The 18,464-nt window shown below is 42.2% G+C and overlaps 1 protein-coding gene across 2 annotated transcripts; it reads right to left on the bottom strand.

Moving 5' to 3' along the window:
• Positions 1–7,678: 7,678 nt before the first annotated feature.
• Positions 7,679–18,268, bottom strand: LOC134858761 (phosphatidylinositol 3,4,5-trisphosphate 3-phosphatase and dual-specificity protein phosphatase PTEN). 2 transcript variants are annotated; one of them, XM_063874851.1, is made up of 10 exons: positions 17,289–18,268; positions 13,482–13,566; positions 13,340–13,384; positions 13,201–13,244; positions 12,788–13,026; positions 12,207–12,348; positions 10,541–10,609; positions 9,609–9,775; positions 8,850–9,143; positions 7,679–8,682 (listed from the first exon to the last, which is right to left on the bottom strand). In XM_063874851.1, exons 1-10 carry the CDS (start codon positions 17,365–17,367, stop codon positions 8,497–8,499), a joined length of 1,350 nt encoding a protein of 449 aa, XP_063730921.1. In that variant the 5' UTR covers positions 17,368–18,268; the 3' UTR covers positions 7,679–8,496. The 2 variants fall into 2 exon arrangements, with proteins under 2 accessions (XP_063730921.1, XP_063730922.1); XM_063874852.1 differs by lacking the exon at positions 10,541–10,609.
• Between the last annotated feature and the right edge of the window lie 196 nt (positions 18,269–18,464).

Genomic DNA, 18,464 nt, shown 5'->3' with positions numbered 1-18,464 from the left:
AAAACTCCCCCTTCCTTCTTTTGTCTTTTACTTTCGCAATTTTCTTTGACATGGCCATCCCCACTCTGACTCATCCTTCAGGTCTCAAGTGTATTGTGGTGAACCACTGTCGAAATTCGCTCAATTTTAATATCCTTTTCTCTCCCGTATTCGGATTCCTCCCTTGTTCCATTTCCACACTCTTGCATGTCTCTCCTTAGCAAAGGTTAAGTTTTACTTCACTGTAGATAGCTTTACATTATGCATATTCCCTATGAAATATAAATGAGACAGCTTTTTAAAAAGAAAATATTGTAAATTACACAGAGTATTTCAATCGTGTGCGTTAAAATAGTTGGACAGAAATGCCTGACGGGGTAGAAATGGGTTCTTTCCGCATTCAATGTGGCCTTTGGTTATTTTTTAATAAGAGATAGAGAAGACTAGTCATTAACTCACAGGGAGCTAATTGTGTGGTTGGTGCTCCAGTTTAAAAGAGCGAAAAATCCTTCTGGTGTGTTACATCAGGGTGCTTCAGCTCCTATAATGCAGGCTCAGACAAGGTCAGCAGCGGAGGAGTTTATCGTTTTTAGAACTTTTCTCTATTATCCAGATGAAAATCTTCTGATAATTCACACTTGCATTTGTGCCCTTTTTATTTTGACAGCATCACAGCAGTGTCCTCACTACAGGTGTTCGCTCTGACAGCAGGGATGGCCCTAATGTGTGCTGCCTCTTCATTTTTATCTCAAAACCTGTTAGCCACGCAACAGTTTGGGCTTTTTGTGTCTTCTTTAATAACCTCAAATGGATGCAAGTGGGACTGACATAAGCCTGTGTGTTTACCTGTTATTGTCTTCATCTGTGAGCATGTGCTGTGGGTGTCCTCTGTGTGTGTTTTGAGATGCTGTGTGTGGGTACATGTGCATGGCATGTGTGCTCGCTGTGTGTTCTCATTTGATGCCTGCCTGCTATCAGTGTTTGTTTGGGGTTAAAAGCCCCTATCTCTGAGGGTGTTAGCGGGGGTCATCTAAACCGGATCTGCTGCAGAATCGCTTGAGAGGCAGAAGCATAATCTGTCGCTGGCTTTGTGCTCTCAGATTAAAGTGATGATGTTTTAAACCTTTCTCACGGCTGCAATATGCCTTTGCTTCCCTCCCTGCTACTCAGTATGAGTGTGACAGCAGATCCACAAGGCCGGGTTCAGAAAAAGGACACCTTCTTCGCTATTTATGAAATGGGTAGCTTCAGCACATTATCTGAGACGACGCTCACATGTTCTATTCATCTATTAATTTGCCATCAGCGTGGTGGAGCTATAGCGTATCTTTTAAGTGTTTGAGGGGAAACAGCTGCTAATCCTAATCCCCCCGTCTCCCCCCACGGGATTCTGTCAAATCACAGGCCCTTTAAAAAGCTCTGGCTGGCTGGTTGCAGGGCTGGTTGAGTGGCTGGCTGACTGGCAGCCTCTAAATGAGAGGACGAACCGCGCTTACCCACTCTCGTGACTGACATCCACAAGGCCTCCAGAAAGTATGTCACTTGTGTGCACAAGAATGTACATTCACAGACCAGAAATGTGTGTTGTTTGTTTCCAAAATAGATTTATCCCTAAACATTTGCAAACAAGACGGTAGAGACTCTTTGGTTTAGACCAAAACATAAAAAATACTAATTCTTATCTCATCGGGTACTATCTTGGTGGCTGTTGCTCTGCCAGTCCAGGGTGTCAACTATTGGGTGGTTGTTTAAGCCTTTTCTTGTCCACGTGTTTAAAGGAATAGTTTGACATTTCTTCTTTGTTAGCTTATTTTAGCATAAATGCTGAAAGAGCTGAACAAAAAAGCCAAATGGACTATGGCTTTTAAAAGAGCTCTTAGGCTTTTTAGTTGCGACAAAGATTCAGTGTATTTTTAATATTATTTGCCAATTTTGTTTCCAATGCACTTTTACACCATTTAATTTGTATCAACCTCAGCTAATGGTTACACATTTTGGAGATAATTGGACTGTTTTTGCATATTGGAAAGGGTGTGAAAACGAACAGGCAGATGGAAACACAGCTCTATGCAACCCCTGGAAGACTTAAACTGCAGAAAGTTGCACATCGGTCTCTGGATGCATCATTAGCAGAAGGTGACCAACAACAATCCAACTTTGTCCAGATTTCGGATCACTCACAACTCTCTATACCGAAAAAGCTTTTAAAAACCTAACGCAATTTCTTTCCTCTCAAACTTTGAAAGTCTGCAGTAGCATTTCTAACTTTTACTCTCCAGCACAAACACTGATATCTCCCTTGTCCATCACCCGCTCTCACATCAATCATTTCAGATAATGACTCTCAGCTGGTAGAGAGCCCAGGGACTCAGAGGCTGAGTAAAGAGTATCAGCCGACATGCTTGCGTCTCCCCCCTTGTTCTTGGGATATAAGGATGAGATGGGGATGAGGAGTGTGCAAGTAACTATCAGTCATCAGCGTGAGGATTAGGGACTGTCATCAGCAGCCATATGCCTCATATTACCCTCATGGTGACACTAAATGAGGAGAGGGAAGTGAGCGAGGAGGAGGAGGAGTAGGAGGAGGCTCGGGGGAAGGATTACACCCGCTCTAAGATTTCAGGGCAAAAGTCAGGTAGAAAACAGAGCCTGTCAAAGTATGATAACCGCACAAAAAATCTTCTGTATGAATGTACATTTTCAAATACACACAGATTTAAAACAATATGAGACATATAAGCCCTGGAGCTGGAGCACTTTTAAAAAACTGGGTTACTTAAACACAAAGCAGGTTCCTGTTGTAGAAATGTGTGTGTGCACGTATGCTAATCTGCCTGTTTGTATGTGGAGAGCCATCATAAAGCTCATTTGTGGATGTTGTTGGCCTAAGGCTATGCATTTTCAGTACAATGGACACATATGCGCTCATCATTGATCACATAGAAACAATAAGCACTTGCAAAAGCATGTGTGTGTGTATGTGTGTGTGTGTGTGTGTGTGTGTGTGTGTGTGTGTGTGTGTGTGTGTGTGTGTGTGTTTTGAGGAACGGGAGGAGTCAGCAGCGACAGCAATACAGTAAGTGTTTCCATGTGAGTCTTCATGAAGACACTCATAAACACAGACAGACTGACAAGCATGCTGGCATATGCATGTCAACAAACACAAACACACACACACACACACACACACACACACACACACACACACACACACACACACACACACACACACACACACACACACACACACACACACACACACACACACACACTCACAGGAAAACAGAGCTAGTGTGACTCATTAGTTGACTCAGGTCTTGACAGTAAAAATAACATCTGAAAACATTTACCGTATATTCATTAACATTTGGTCCAACTCCTGACGAGAAGCACTTTAATGGATTTCCATGTTGTGCACCTTGCCAGCCAGAGTTAGTCTGTGCTTCTTCATGCGTACGTAACATGCAGCTACGTGTTTCCAAACATGTCTTTCTTCTTCCCAATTCCACTTCCTCATTCATTCACCATAGTTCCTGTGTGCTGTCGCCACGGCTATTTCGGTGCATTGCACACAAAAAGAGGATGGCTGAAAGTTTTAGCAAGTTTACAGCAGAGAAAATAATAACACTTTTAAGAGCTACAAAGTCATACAAGGACAGTGAAGTATAATACCCAAGACCTAATGTATTCTTATTAAGGTTGGACTCTGATTTATGCTGTTTGGGTGTTACTTTGACTAGCAAATTGGGATGTATTTGTTCTTTTTTTTGTGAACCACAATGATCCTTTTGTTGCTGATCATATTCATGAAGTTTGATCTAAGAGAGATTCGTACATTAAGAACAATAGCTTAAACTACAATATACTTTTGACAATATGCTTATAAAAGCAGTATATGTGTTAACATTCATCCTAATCTTCTTCAATGAGAGCTGGATGGGATTCTAGCTTTAAAGAAGTGGATAAAAAACATTTCATGTGCAAGAATGAAGTTTCTACATCTCCAGACATCGATGATAATCAGACTGAATGCATTAGGAATCAGAGCTATGCCGCCTTTATTTCATTCAAAGTTATAAATATAAACATGTTTGTGTCTCATCTCATTACAAAAATGACTCCCTTATTAGCAACCTTACACTGGCATGCTCAAAGACAGAGCGTGTTTGCTAGTTTTCCTCAGACCACCATGAAGAGGGAAGGCGAGGCAGAGAGGCACTTAGCATGTAAAACGACCATATGTGTGAGCATGAGTGTGGGCACAGAGAAATGATATGCCTGTGGTCCTGGCTATGCTCATGCGAGTCTATGGGAGTCAGAGTATGAATTTGTTCATGCTGTAGTATATTTGTGTGCGCGATGGTCTACACGTGTGGGTGTGTGCACTTTTTCCGCTGGCTGTCACTCGCACTGCTGCTGACTCTTTGGTAACTTACACTGCCTGTGTGAGAGTGTGTGTTTCTGTGTGTGTGTGTGTGTGTGTGTGTGTTTAAGCTTTTGTTTAATTTCTACTTCCTGTTTTATTCTTGGCCTAATCCAAACGCAACACAGCTGTGCAGTCAGCCAGAGAAAGAGAGCTTGGGGGATGGGTTGCCAGGTCCTGGTGAGTGCAGCCATGCTCTACAACCGCTACCAACAGATGGAAGGGAAATGGGGTTACCAGCTTGGGTTTATCTTCTCTTTGTAGGCCAGACTGACCCCCCCACCCCCTCATTTGGCCATAATACTATGCTTAAATCTCTATATTGTGGGCTTTTTTGTGTCTTTTCACAGTAGGGTACATAGACTAATGAAGGCCATAACTGCCAGAAAAAGAGAATTAATGAAAGAGGAGTAGTGATAGATGATAAAAGGTCAAGGTAAGTCAATATTATAAGATAGTGAATCACAATTATGAGCCTCCAAAGTAGGAGACAAACAACCACCAACCAGAAATGGGTAAAGCTAAGTTAATCTGTTCATTATGCTAAATATTTGGTTCTTTAACACTAGTAACCTCAGCGCAGGACGACCCTATCTATACAAAATTATGATTCCAAACAACTTAACAGCATTTTCAATAAAATAAAGATGGAAAAGGAACACACATGCAACAAAACTACATGGTTTGGTTTGGAGAAAACCAGTGTTGGATAATTGATAATACAGGGCTATTCATTGGAAAACTATTACCTTGGGTAAGCTAACCGCTAACTCTCCAGTCAGGCTACCTCCAGTCAGTCACAACAGCTCCTGGAAATTTCCCTTTTTGTCATGGCCACTTTTCACCTCTGGCATTTCATAAAAAGCAGAACCATTATATTTCCTGCTTTTCTGATTATATCATATTCAACTGAACATCTTTGGTTTTAGACAAACAAGACATTTAAAAACATAACTTTTTGAGCAACTAGGATGGAAATGTTATAGACCTAACGATTAATCCACAAGAGAATTGGCAGAATTATCAAAATGGATATAACTATCAGTTGCAAATTTTGTGTGTTGTACACTGTTGTGTTCAACGACACAGTTATTGAAAATGGAAAATAAAGCGCGGTCGCCAACGGGCAGTTTATACAGACGAAACCTATCTACACCACTGACCTCTTTCTCAATAGTTATCAGTTAACCGAAGTACTTATCAACACATCAGCACAGCAACCAAACAACCATATCTGTCTTGATGCTAGAAGGTCAATAACAGCTAAAATGTTACATAAAGCTGCCACGGTTTGAACTCTCTGGTTCTCCATCAATGGTCAAAATGGCCAAGACGGTTTGCTATTGGTTAATAATAATTGGCAGAGTTTGTTCAAATTAAGAAACTTGAGCTCCACAACCATTTGCAGATTTATTTCTGATTGAATTGAATTTGCCATTACATTTGACCACTTTAAATGCAAGACTAACCACACCTAGCACCCTCAGATCTTTGACCTTTGATCTCAAAAAGGTTGGCATATTATCTCTAGATCTCAAACTATATTACAATTTGAATGAATGTAGAAAAAAAACCACATATCTTAAGTTTATTTCCTCTTTACTAACATCAGACATCTTCCAAGATTTGGATGTATAATATCTGACCCACATTTCAAAGTAAATTCAAATTCAAATGTACCAAAGTAAATATCTGTCCATCTAAATCTCTTTCCTCCATTTTAGTCTCATCTCTAAAGAGGTGGTTGATGCAGAAAAATCAAACAAAGTTTTAGAGAAGCCGGTGCTTGAGACATACAAATGAAGCAGTATATTGATTAGATTAATATTTCAGATGCTGCTCTGTGTGTGTGTGTGTGATGAGGGGGGCAATCAACAGCTGTATGTGGACTCTTGAGCTCCACTCAAGTCAGTCCACTTCAGTCTCGCCTGCTTGTGGAGAGCCGAGGCATCTCTCTCTGGTCTCTCTCCATACAGCACATTCATTATTAATCTTCCAGTCTCTCCCTCCTCCTCAGCTCAGCCAATTACAGTCGGGCCCCTGCGACTGCTGCCCGTCTCATTTGACGCTGCACTGGTTTGGCTTTGATGTCTCTATCAACACGAAAGAGCCGAGGACCGAGTCTTAATAGAGCAGAGGGGGATTATGTGACTGCCTGCCGCTGGGGGTGGAACATTTTTTTTATATATGTATGTTTAATTCATACTTTATTTTATTATCAGGAGACTTCGGGCCATGCTTTAGCCAGGGTCTTGCCACTCTCTGCTCTGCTATCACAGTGACATGGTCGTTAATCCTGTTACTCTTTCATTTGGGGAGCCTAGGAGCAGAGCAGGCTCCGTCTACCCGAGGCCTCGCGCTCCTCCCTCCTGGGCTGGTAGCCTTTTCCTTCCTCTGCTCATTTCATGTGGAGAACGCCTTGATTAACCCGCAGCAACCACTCTGCATGTAACACTGCTGGTTTGGTATGAGGTCAGGCTGCTTTTTCACTCTTGCATGTAAATGTTTTTTTTATGAGAGTTCAGAGATCTGCTTTTACATCAATTCAGGAAGTTAATCAAAAATACCTACACAAAAGATACTCTTAAAAATAAAAGCAGTCAAGTTTGAATAAAAGCAAACGGTTGCTATTTTTTCTCGTCAACATTGATGTAGTGTAAAGGCTCAGCTCCCTGCTTGAGTCACTTGTTTGTTTGAAATTTGCTATTCAGCCTCAGTTGAACTTATAATAATAATGCTTCCATCACTTCCCTACCTCAGGTCCCACCCGCTATTTGCAGCGCTGACATTTAAAGCAGGAAGTTACTGTTAACACAGCTCCAGCAGCTGCAACGACAACCTGCTTTACAGCATTTTTCTCATCCAGAGCGGCGGCCTGGCACATTTTTCTCCACCGACTCGCACGCATAAGTTAAGGTTACGAGAGGCTGTCACTTAAACCTATGACTTCACTTGACAGCAATGGTGTCAAGCTAGAGACAGCTACGCCTTTGACATTCTATTGAATATTGAAAAAATTCATTTTGATTCTCCAGGAGTTTCATCAACTGTGAACGGCAAAGGGAGAATATTACATAAAGCTCTGATGTAATTTTCTGAGCATGACTCAAAGCACTGGGGAACCCCACGCAGAAGACACATCTCAAAGCGGGTTTTTTTTAAGAAAAAGACAACATTGCATACATTTATTAGGGATGGACGCCAATTCCAATACATGCAAATCACCATTGTCCTTTAAATGTAGTGTTGACATTATTGCAAACACTTGTCTCCCTGCTGTTTTGTGTATTATATTTTTATTATCTTAGGATAAAAAAAAACATTAACAATTACATGGGATGCCTTGTTCTGCATAATTTAACGTATACACAGTGGGAACAGGAATGGCAATGCTTTAGACATCATCACAGCCTCTTCATAACCCCGCCCACCCCAAACCCACTGCCCGCATGCAGTTTGCACTGCACAAAGACCAAAAGTCACGTGAGACAGCCTGCAAAGAGCACAAGAAGCATTCACAGTAAAGGAGGATAGGAAGGAGGATAGGATGGAGGGGGGGGAGAGTAAAAGATGAGAGGAGAAGGAGGGGAGGAGGAGAAGAGAGGGAGTGAAACAAAGTGACTGCAGCACTGGCCTTGGTTTAGACAGGAGAAGGAGCAGCATAGTCCTAGTATTTCATTCTAACTTCTCCCACACTTCAACTCCCGTCTCCTGATTGTGGTACTCTTTCCATTGTCTTTGACACAAAAAAAAGTTTGTTTATATATGCATGTATATATGTATATACATATGCGTATATGTATATAGATATATATAAACACATTTTTATAGCTACAGCACCTTTTCCCATGGGGCAACAGTGTCAATACTTCGCACATGGTACATGGCCGTGCCAAAGAAAAAAAATGAAAATAAAAAACAATATATTGGTCAGGCTATTTATCTTCTTTTCCCTAAAATTGGCATTTGACATGATGATATTCTATTGCCGTCTGGGGAGGGAAGGGACAAAAGGTTCTTCTTTTGAGTTTATATTCAAGTTTTCTCCTTTTTTTTCTGGTGTATAATTTCTTCTTTTCCTGTTTAAAAAGAGTTCACACTTTTGTGATTTGCGTGTGCTGCTCTTCATCAAAAGGTTCATTTTCCGGATCAGAGTCAGTGGTGTCAGAGTATCGATAATGGTCTGGCTCATTGTCGCTAACGTCCGGGGTGACGGATGTCGAAGTGCTTGCCTCAGAATTCGAAGGCTCCTCCACGGTTTTCGTAAAATACAACTTCACCTGCAATTGGAAATTAAGAAATGTACTTCAGTCTGTGCAGTAAAATAATAATCAGAAACAAGCCCTATCATTGCTGTTCCGGTAGAAATCTAAGTAAAACGGCTGATTTGACCGACGTAAGAGATAATAATCCCTCCATCCTGAAAGTGTCCAATTTAAATCCTTACCTTGAAGTTTGGCGAGAAGTAGCGGTTAGCTTTGTCTTTGTTGGCCTTGTCCAAGTCGTTCTTAGTGAGCGTCAGGATGAGGTAGTCCCTGTCCCGGTCGCTTTCCCTGCCGCTTTCCCTGCCGCTGTCCCTGCAGCTGTCCCTGCACTCGGTGCTCTGCGGCGGGCCCTGGCCCGGTGCTGGTACCCCCTGCTGGCTGTCTGCATTGTTCACCGTCCCGTTCTCCAGCTTGTCCACGCTCTCCTCTGGTCCAGGGATGAAGAAGGTGTTCACCCAGAAGTGAAACATCTTGTCCTGCAGGGCACAGGTGAAGAGATGTAATGAGCAATTGATCAAAAAAGAGAATTTGAACAGGAGTTTATTCTATAGTTTTCATAGTCTGTATTCTTTGGCACACAATACATAAACAGGAGTAGTGGGGACCATTTTGAATCTTGAATTTGTTAGTATTTATGTCAGCAAGTGCAAACTACTGACAATAAACCACTTTGTATGAAAAGAAAAAACCTTTAACTTTTTATGGGGTTTGTCGACAATACAAAGACTAAATAAACAGTGGCGCCAGAATGACTCTTACCAAAGCATAATTGTTGACACACATCTAAGAGAGAGAACGCTTTATGAAATGCCTCCTAATTGTTGCCTGACCTCACAGTAGTTTTGACAATCAGCGGATGAAAGCAGCTCTAAACGACGGAGAGAAATTTGTCGAATTAAGCGACAATGAAAGCCACTTGAACACACGCCCACACAACTAACCTTCTTCATCATCTTATTCTGTTTATGGAAGAACTCCACTTTGATGTCTCCACAAACTGGCAGCGGCTGGGGGAATTCGAAAAACATGTGCTTGTCCTCGCGCCGTGTGTGACCAGGGTTCGACGTGTGAATCTTCACTTTCAGCTGGTACACCACAAACTGGGGATCTGCAAGAAAAAGGTCAACGTTGCACCGAAGTGGGGAGGGCAAGATTGTAAGATTTGTGAGGAGAGACAGAAAACACAAGGAGGAGAGTTAGTGAAAGAAGGAGCAAATCAAGAAGGGCAAGACAGGGTTATCGGTGTTATTGCATGAGCATAGCACACCACCTCTCCCCTCTAAATAAGTACAAAACATAACAGGAAAAATGTAATACGCATATTTTTTGATACTCCATTAATCGTCATTTTTCATGCAACAATGTCAGAAAATGCTGTTTTCAGCCTCTCAAATATGGAGATGTCCTGCTTTTCTCTGTTTTAAATGATCTTTAACTTGAAACGAAACATTTATAGACATCACCTTGGACTTTGAGAAACTGGGATGGGCATTTTACACTATTGTCTGACATTTTATAGAGCAAACGATTAACCCTCAGATAAATCGGTAAAGATAATCGTTAGTTGCAGCCCTTAAAAACATTAACATTAAGGAGGTGAAAGGGAAAGAGAACACAATCCAACACCCAAAGAGATTCAGAACCAGAAGAATACAACCCTATTCTGATAAACTGTAGTGGTTTCGCTCTTGGACCAGCGCAACACGTTATGTTAAGAGTCATTTCTACTTCCTGTCAGGGTGGGGGTGGTGTGGGAGAAGATTATCCTGCTAGGCAACATGTCTACCTCACACTGCTCCTACCCGGGTGGATCTCTGGGGTCATATAAAGGCAAATGAGTGAAGTGATAATAATGGATGAAAGGCTCATTTACCCCAATGCCAATTCCCTTTCTTGAAGCCCTGAGGGATCGGCTCGCTCCTGTTTTTAACGGTACTGTCCCCTTAGAGAGAAAGAAGGACATTATCACAAACAGGCTTCACAGCAGACACAGGAGCTCTGCACAAATACTTACAGATATTAACATCTACATAGCTGCTGTCAAAAACATTACACAGTACGTGGCTTTAAATGTGCATCTTAACACATTTGACCTGGTGTGTTGTGAGATGCAGAAAGGGCGCGGAGAAAAGGGGGAACTTGAGATAACAGAAATGTGTCATGTCGAGTTATTCCTAACCAAAACATTAAAGTATCTTCTGGTGTTTTTATCAATACGGTTGGCTAAAAACCTGAGGCTAAAAAAGTGATGCGTGTGTACATGTATTGTTAAACTTTAACTCAGAATAGGGTATTTTTGAAGAGCGTTAAGAGGAAAAGAGAGGATCAATACGGTCAGTAACTGTTCAGCACAGTCGGGTGTTAAAGGCGAAAAAGCCACAGAAGTTACGGAAGAAGATGCGCTTTTTCTGACAAAAGAAAAGCCCCAAAAATGTGCAACTCAGACACATTTTGAGGAGAAAAAACCAGATTATATTAGATTCTTAACCCTTCTTAAGCCATACCAGAGAAATATTAAAACTATTTACCAGTCAAACACACAGAATCACGTGTAGAATAGCATGCACAATAAAAAACACATTCTGCAGAAAAAGGGAACAAGGGTCATTATCTGCTAAACATTTTTAACCCTATGTCTAAAAAGCCATTACTTTATTTTCGATGTGAAAAGCTAAAATAATTGATTTTAATGAAGGTTTTGTCTCTGTCAACTTTTCACGGCCAAACTGCATGAGCCACGGTCATGCTCATTCACCATACGGCTCACTCTCTGAACAAACGCGCAGTGGTACAAGTACTCTTGACTCACCGCCTGAACTCACTACAGACACTTATTAGCACTTGCATGTTCAAATTAAATCATTGACTAAAATGCATTTTTTCTTTAGCTGACTGTTAGTTACTTCCTGGTGATGTGGGAGGAGAGCACATAAAACATATCTGGCGTTACTGCGCTGTCAGAGTGTGCAGCGTTCGTGCTCCCCTCTGTTCAAACAGTGCATGTTGCAGTTCTTCTGAAGTCATACGCAGCAGAACAATTCAAGCAGAACCTGAGTCCAATAAGTACAACCCTCATGAGGAAGCTACACATATTCTAAAAAGATGCACAAATGCTCAACTTTGCAAGAGTTTCTGAGATGGAAACTGAGGAACTCAATCAATTTCTGTTTGCCTTCAGTGGAGAAGCCAGAGAAATGACAGCCTATGATTTCAATAACATGTGACAATGTAGAGCCTATCTGATTGAACTGTTGAGGTTTTTAAAAGTGGGCAGAGAATTATTTGCCCTGCACACACCAGATAGATTACTTAATCATTAAGGAGCTGCCCCTTGTGAGTCAAAAGGTCCAAAAAATACCGCAGCGAATTTAAGCCTATCTCGCACAGGACGAGACAACTCCAGAGATTACCCGCTCTGTCGGTCGGTGCTACACGGCAGCGTGGGTGAGCCCCACGGTGCACAACACATCCGAGGCTCTCGTTGCGTTTGAACAGCATGCCTACAACCTAGCTTGGAGTTAAAGTTGAACATGACTCACTGCAGGTGCCCCCGCTGAACATGGGGAGAGTCTCGAACACCATTTTGTGGAAGAGGAGCGCCACCGGCTTGTACTCTAGCTGGTTCTTCAGTAGGTGGCTGTAGTAGTAGACGTATCGGCGCTGGCTCGGGATCGTTACGCCCTGCAGCAAACACACGGTGACAATGTTTACAAATCCTGAATGGCAATTTCTATAAATCCTACATCAAGTGTTGGCAAATAGACCTGAATATTTGTGGATTTTAACACATGAAAATAGACATTGTTCACAATCTTAAATACACAAAAAGACTAATCAAGGTAACAATTACCAGAGTTGTGGATTATTAATCATTAGCTTGAATTATTTTTCTTTCAATGTCTTGGTTTTTCAGTCAGAAATCTAAAAGATATTCAGTTTAATATGATGTCAACAGAGAAAAGTAGGACATTTTCATATTTTAAGCAGAAAACAGCACTCTGTTTAACATTAATTGGTCAAAAATAGTTGATGACTTTCCTGTAAGTCAACTAATCGATCAATCGCTATAGCCCGAAATTGCAAAAATGAATCTACATTTGGCCTCAGATTGACACCTTACCTTCTTGTCCCTTGTCCTGACTTCTCCGTAAAAGTCGAGCGCTTCTTGGGCATCCAGGAATTTGCCGCGATGGAGGAGATAGGCGCAGATCATGACTCCGGTGCGACCCTTCCCGGCCTTACAGTGGATGGCCGCCACGTGATTGTCATCCTCGCTGAGCCACTGGTCCAGGTCTTCACAAAACGGCTTGATGAGCTCCAGCTGAGGAGGGTTGTGGTCTTCGAAGGGGTACTGTGCAACTGATGCGTGACGGGATGCAGGGAAGAAATGTGGACACAGAGCAGACAGGTCAGGGGAGATACGACAGGGAGGAGGACACAGGAGACACTTTCTGGATTTTAAAATTGACCTTGTGTGTCATCAGACTTTTAGGTCGCCGTTTTTGTTTAAAGAGAAAATGTAAATCAGCCTACCTCTGCAGTTAAATTTGGCAGCATCGTAGTGTCTTTCTGCGCAGCTGAAATGGAAAGAACAAAACATAGTTAGTGCACCCACAAAGAGGAAGTGAACAGAACACTCAGTTCAGGTGGGAACAAAATGTGGAACACTTACAGGTTGTAGATTTTGTAATGGTTTTTATGCTTTGAATCCAAAAACCTGTTGGGAGAGAACACGATATATTTGAGATGAACAGCCAGAACAGGTACAAATATTCGGTGTATTTGCCCTTTTCTATGATCACATAGGAACTCACCGTACTACATCGTCTATATTGTTTCTGTACACGCCTTCGAGTCTCTCTGCCGGAAAGCCCATAGCAATGATGTTTGGGTAGATATCTGATCAGGAGGGGGTCAAGGAACTTTACATTGTGCATGACTGTAGAAATCAAGCCTATTCAGAAAAGGAGGCATGAAAGCAGCACTACAGAGGCACCTGGCACCACATCTTTAACTTCAAGTAGGCCTGACTATGCTTTCAACAGCTAGACAACAAAGACTAAGAAATACATGGTTTTCTTTCTTCGTCAAAAAAAGAAATCACAATCTATAAGAATTTGCAACAAGAGCAGAATTACAAGAATGCAGCGGCAGGAAGCAGAGCGAGAAAAAGTTTCGACCTATGTCAATACGAGGGTGTCGCTTTAGTTATGGACAAATGGGAGCACAGAGGAGCGCCGCTGATCAGTGTGTGTGTGTGTGTGTTGTGGCAGATGGCCTTGACAGTGAGGAGCAGGCAGAGAGGACACGAGTAACAGAGCTCCGGCACGAGCCAGGCCCACATGTGGGTGCACGAGCGGAGTCTCCACTCCCTGACCTGCATTTATTTTTAGAGTCCAAAGTTATATTGGGATGATCGCAAATGTTCGGCTTATCTCTCTTTCGAGCTCAGTCGGAACAATTTCAGTATCTTTTGAGATGGCACACGGTCTGCATGAAGACACAGGTCTTCTTTTTTTTTTCTTCTAACAAAAAGTCTTTGTGCTACGAGTGCACCGGCAGCAGGGGCTAATTGTTGCTTTTCTATGACATGAGGCAACGAACAAGACAGTTAACAAACCACAAACACCAGATTCCACTGCCGACTTCAAGTTGCACCACCTTGTTCGTGCTACCCCTGCCTCTAAAGTCGCTTCACATCTTCAAACGGGGCTCCATATTTCAGTGCGGGATGGAGATGGAAAATGTCGTGGCCAATTACACGGTGACATACATACAATCTTAAAAGGCGCACATCAGTGTCATGTTGCATATAAAAGAATAATTGAGCCGGCACGCATGTCTTTGAGGCTCCGCTGCAACGCCTACCTGTAACTGAAGTGTGCTTGTCGCTATAAGCTGTGGGATTTCACACTTTAACCACTGACTAAAGGGCAACCTTTTCTTACACGTCCTGTGCCTCGGTGTTAAAAATAGAAAAGGCTGAATATTTCTAATTGGATGTATCGTTTTGAGCAGAACTTATTTTTCAGAGTCAAATCACCTTTTAACTGGTCAGAAAAATTTGACACGCACACCTGACAACTCTGGCTTAGCTAGTGTGTGCACACATTAAAAGTACCTGCACAAGCAAAAATGCATATGAACATCCATTTCCATGGCGTGCACAGGAACACAGAAATATCCACGTTGGCACATATATCCAAGGATGAATTCAATTCCAAACATTTTTAGCTAGACAAAATAAACATATGACAATCTTCATTGAACCCCTGTAAAAGGAATTCATTAAGGGCCCCAACGCAGCTTTGCGCAGCTGAGGTATGCTCATCCCAGGCTTTGATGCATTAATTCAAACCCAAAAGCAAATCCATGGTATTATTTGCATCCTGCCAAGCTACTTCCCTGCTCACGCCAGAGAAGCCTATCTGTACATCCTGTGCCTCAAAGACCTAATTATGAGCCAAATGCAGCGTTTCTATGCTATTTGACGGGCTATGCTAACCCTTGGACCTACTGGCAAAGGGATCCCAGTCAGTCTATTCTAAGTGTTTTTAAAAAGCGCCAGAGCTCCCAGGAGAGCCTCAGCCCAGGGCATGGGGGGGCTTGGTCTCTGCAGCTGGGAGGAAACGCACATACGGGACCCCCGACGGAAGCTCCAAGTAGGAGGGAAAAAAAAAAGGGAAGAAAATCTGCCGTTTCAGGCACGCCTTTTCTTTAAAGCCAGCCCTGCCTCGGTTCTATGCATACGCCAAATCCACAACTGAGAGCAAGAGAGAGGGGGGAAAAGGGAGAGTGGGAACCGGCAAGCGCCGAGTGAGGAGGGGGTGGGGAGGACAGGAAAGGAGGAGAGCAGAGGAACGGGGGCAAGCAGAGGGAGGGAGAATTAGAGTGGGAGTAGTAAAGAAAAAGAGCAAAGGAGAGGTGGTGGGTTGAGAGGGTAAGAGAGGGAGAGAGCACTCAGACAGCAACGCTGATACAAGATCACTGGCAACTCTATTTTAAGGGCAATTCCCAGAACTGTGATACTGCATTACATAACTGCAGAGAGCCCATATTGTTTTTAGACACCATGCCAAAAATGATAAAAGGGATGGCTAGAAAGGGCCCACATCTGAACAAGAGAGCTTTAGCCAAAGAAAGATGACACTTGATTTTCGGGCCCCCTTCACACCTGCACAAAGGTGTAGCGGCCACAAGCTTCACCACCATAGAAAGCCAGGTGAGAGAACGCTTATCAAATATCATGACATATGCGTTTCAGCATCTGCAGTCACACATTTTGTTTGATATGTTACATCTGAGTCAAGGTAACTAGCACTCTACACTGCCATTGTTCTACAGTAGGACAGAAAATACTTTAAAGCAATGTTCATGCAACATACTGATGATAAGCAGAGGAAATGATGTCCATAAACACCAAGGCCTCCTTAAATAACATTTTTTACAGGTCCAGATTGGGTTCGGACTTAAAATAATTTTAGTTTTCAGTAAATCTGCCACATAACATTCTCAATTAGTCAATGAATCAGTCCTTAAAATGTCAAAAAACCGAAAAGTGCCAACCGGTTTCTGAGTGCCCAAGTTGACTTTTTCAAATATCTTGTTTGTGCAATCAACAGTCACTACACAAATATATCAATTGAAAATCTTATTACACTAAGCAACTCAATTTCAGATTTAAGTAGCTTGAAAAACGGTTTGCAACCAACAATTAATTATAAAAAAGCCCCGACATTAAATTCTGATATTATAGAAATATCAAACCTAGGTTTCAAAAAGGCGCCTTGAGATACGGATATGTATACATCACAATATAATGACCTACTCTCAATACGGCCATACATTTGGCATTTAGTTTTCCTTGGTTAACCACATCATTTGCTAATTTAGTTTATCACCAACCAAACAACCAAAGCACCAACTTCAGTACCAGCTATACTGCAGTAGTGAACCAGGTCAACTATTATCAGTGGTAATAGATGAGAAATTAGCCCTGCAGAGGGGCCTGAAATAGCAATTCTTGAAGCTGAAAATGATTATATCTCCATAAAAGGCAAAGGAAAACGTTAATTAGATTTGTTCAGGATCCAATGACTACTCACCCACAGAGGACACAGGTGAGGGGAGGCAAAGGGGTTAGTCCTTTCAGAAATGTGCATTATGAACCAATCATATAGAAAAATGAACTACATCTAAATAATATGAACATAATAAACATCAAGTAAAGCGACATCCTGAGATAAATACCTGCCTCGAAAAATGTCTTCATGTCTCTCACAATTTCACAACCTCTTGCTAGGTCTTTTGGTGACAGGTATGCAAGTTAGACGCACTGTCGCGATTTCAAACCCATACTAATGTTCAGTTGAACTGGGTTTTCCAACTATAACTTGACTATGACATTTATGTGTGATGGTTTGACAGAACCACCATCTTTCAAACATGCTGGGTGACAGCAAAGCTGCGCTGTCTGACCAACTAGCCAGCCAGCTAAGTAGCAGAGGAGCTAACTACCTCACGTTATTGACACTTCTGCCTATAGTTCTCCTATTCAATGCAACTATTACACATTACTACTCAATGTTCCGGGTGAAAATAAGAAACACAAGGAAGGATACATGTTAAGTCCAGGTCGAAGCCATCCTCTTGATATCTCCTTTTGTTCCGGCTGACCATTTCTTTTATAATCGCAGCCATTGTAGCAGGTGACAGGAGTCTATATGGGGTAAATGATGAAAACAGGTATTTCTAGTATTATCTCTCCAGTCGTGTATGTCGCAGTCAGTGGGTCCGCTCTGTGAATTTTGCAGGTCCTCGCAGAGAAGTGCTAGCCAGCAGAGCTAGCCGTGGCTGTGGGTAGGATTAGAAAGGCTTCCTCTGGATCATAAAGACGGGCCTTGCTCTGCTCCTCCGTGCAGGCCCGACTTCGCCAATCCTGCAATTCGTCTTGCAAATAGCTCCGAATAAAATACATGCAGTTGTCCTTCAGATTCCAGACACTGTCCAATCCGATGGTTCAATCTATGCCGCCGCGATTGACAGCGAGTGGACCGAGAATTCACCGGTCCCGAAACCCGTATCCAAGTCACTCAGACTGCGCTAGCTCGCTAGCTGACGAGCTAGCCAGCGCTAGCAACAATAGCTAACGCTACCTCCTTTTTCGATCCAAAAGCCTCCTAACGATTCAACATTGTCATCGACTGATTGCCAAGAACACATCTGAAAAAAGTGACAGGCTCCACCTTAAATGTATATAGACTATACAACGATCAGAAATCTGCACAGATTGGTTTGACAGTTCCGTCCCGGGGAATCATCTTCTTTTCTCGCTCCTCTCTCCAGCTGAACTCTCAGGCTCCCATCATGGCCTCCACCGAAGGAAAAAAAGAAGGTAGAGCAGGCTGGGATTTTAGAACAAATATCCCGCCGCATTCGCTGTATAGTCCCACGGTGTCATTAAAATTGGCAATGCAGCGTTAATTCATTCGGTTTGAACAGTAAATACTTGATTGTAGTGAATAACCATTTATATGTGTAATTTTTAAAAATCCATAAACAGCGGAAAAACCGAGTTATTCTTCTGCTACTGGCGGAAGGATAAAGTGAGTCCGCATGCGACGCTCCCTTCTGTCAAAGTGATCACGTGTGGCTGTAATTAGGGAAGTTTCCAACATAATGTATCAGTTCGCGGTTTAAACTGTCATATCATGATGTATGAATATTTTTTTTTTGCAACCCCCATAATGTTTTCAAAATGCATTATGTTTAAACTGTAAATCAATATACTCGGAAGT

The sequence above is a fragment of the Eleginops maclovinus genome, chromosome 22, assembly GCF_036324505.1.
Source record: "Eleginops maclovinus isolate JMC-PN-2008 ecotype Puerto Natales chromosome 22, JC_Emac_rtc_rv5, whole genome shotgun sequence".
Taxonomy (NCBI): Eukaryota; Metazoa; Chordata; class Actinopteri; order Perciformes; family Eleginopidae; genus Eleginops; species Eleginops maclovinus.
The sequence above is the reverse complement of the archived record's forward strand: the minus strand, read 5'-3'. Positions and strand labels throughout refer to the sequence as shown.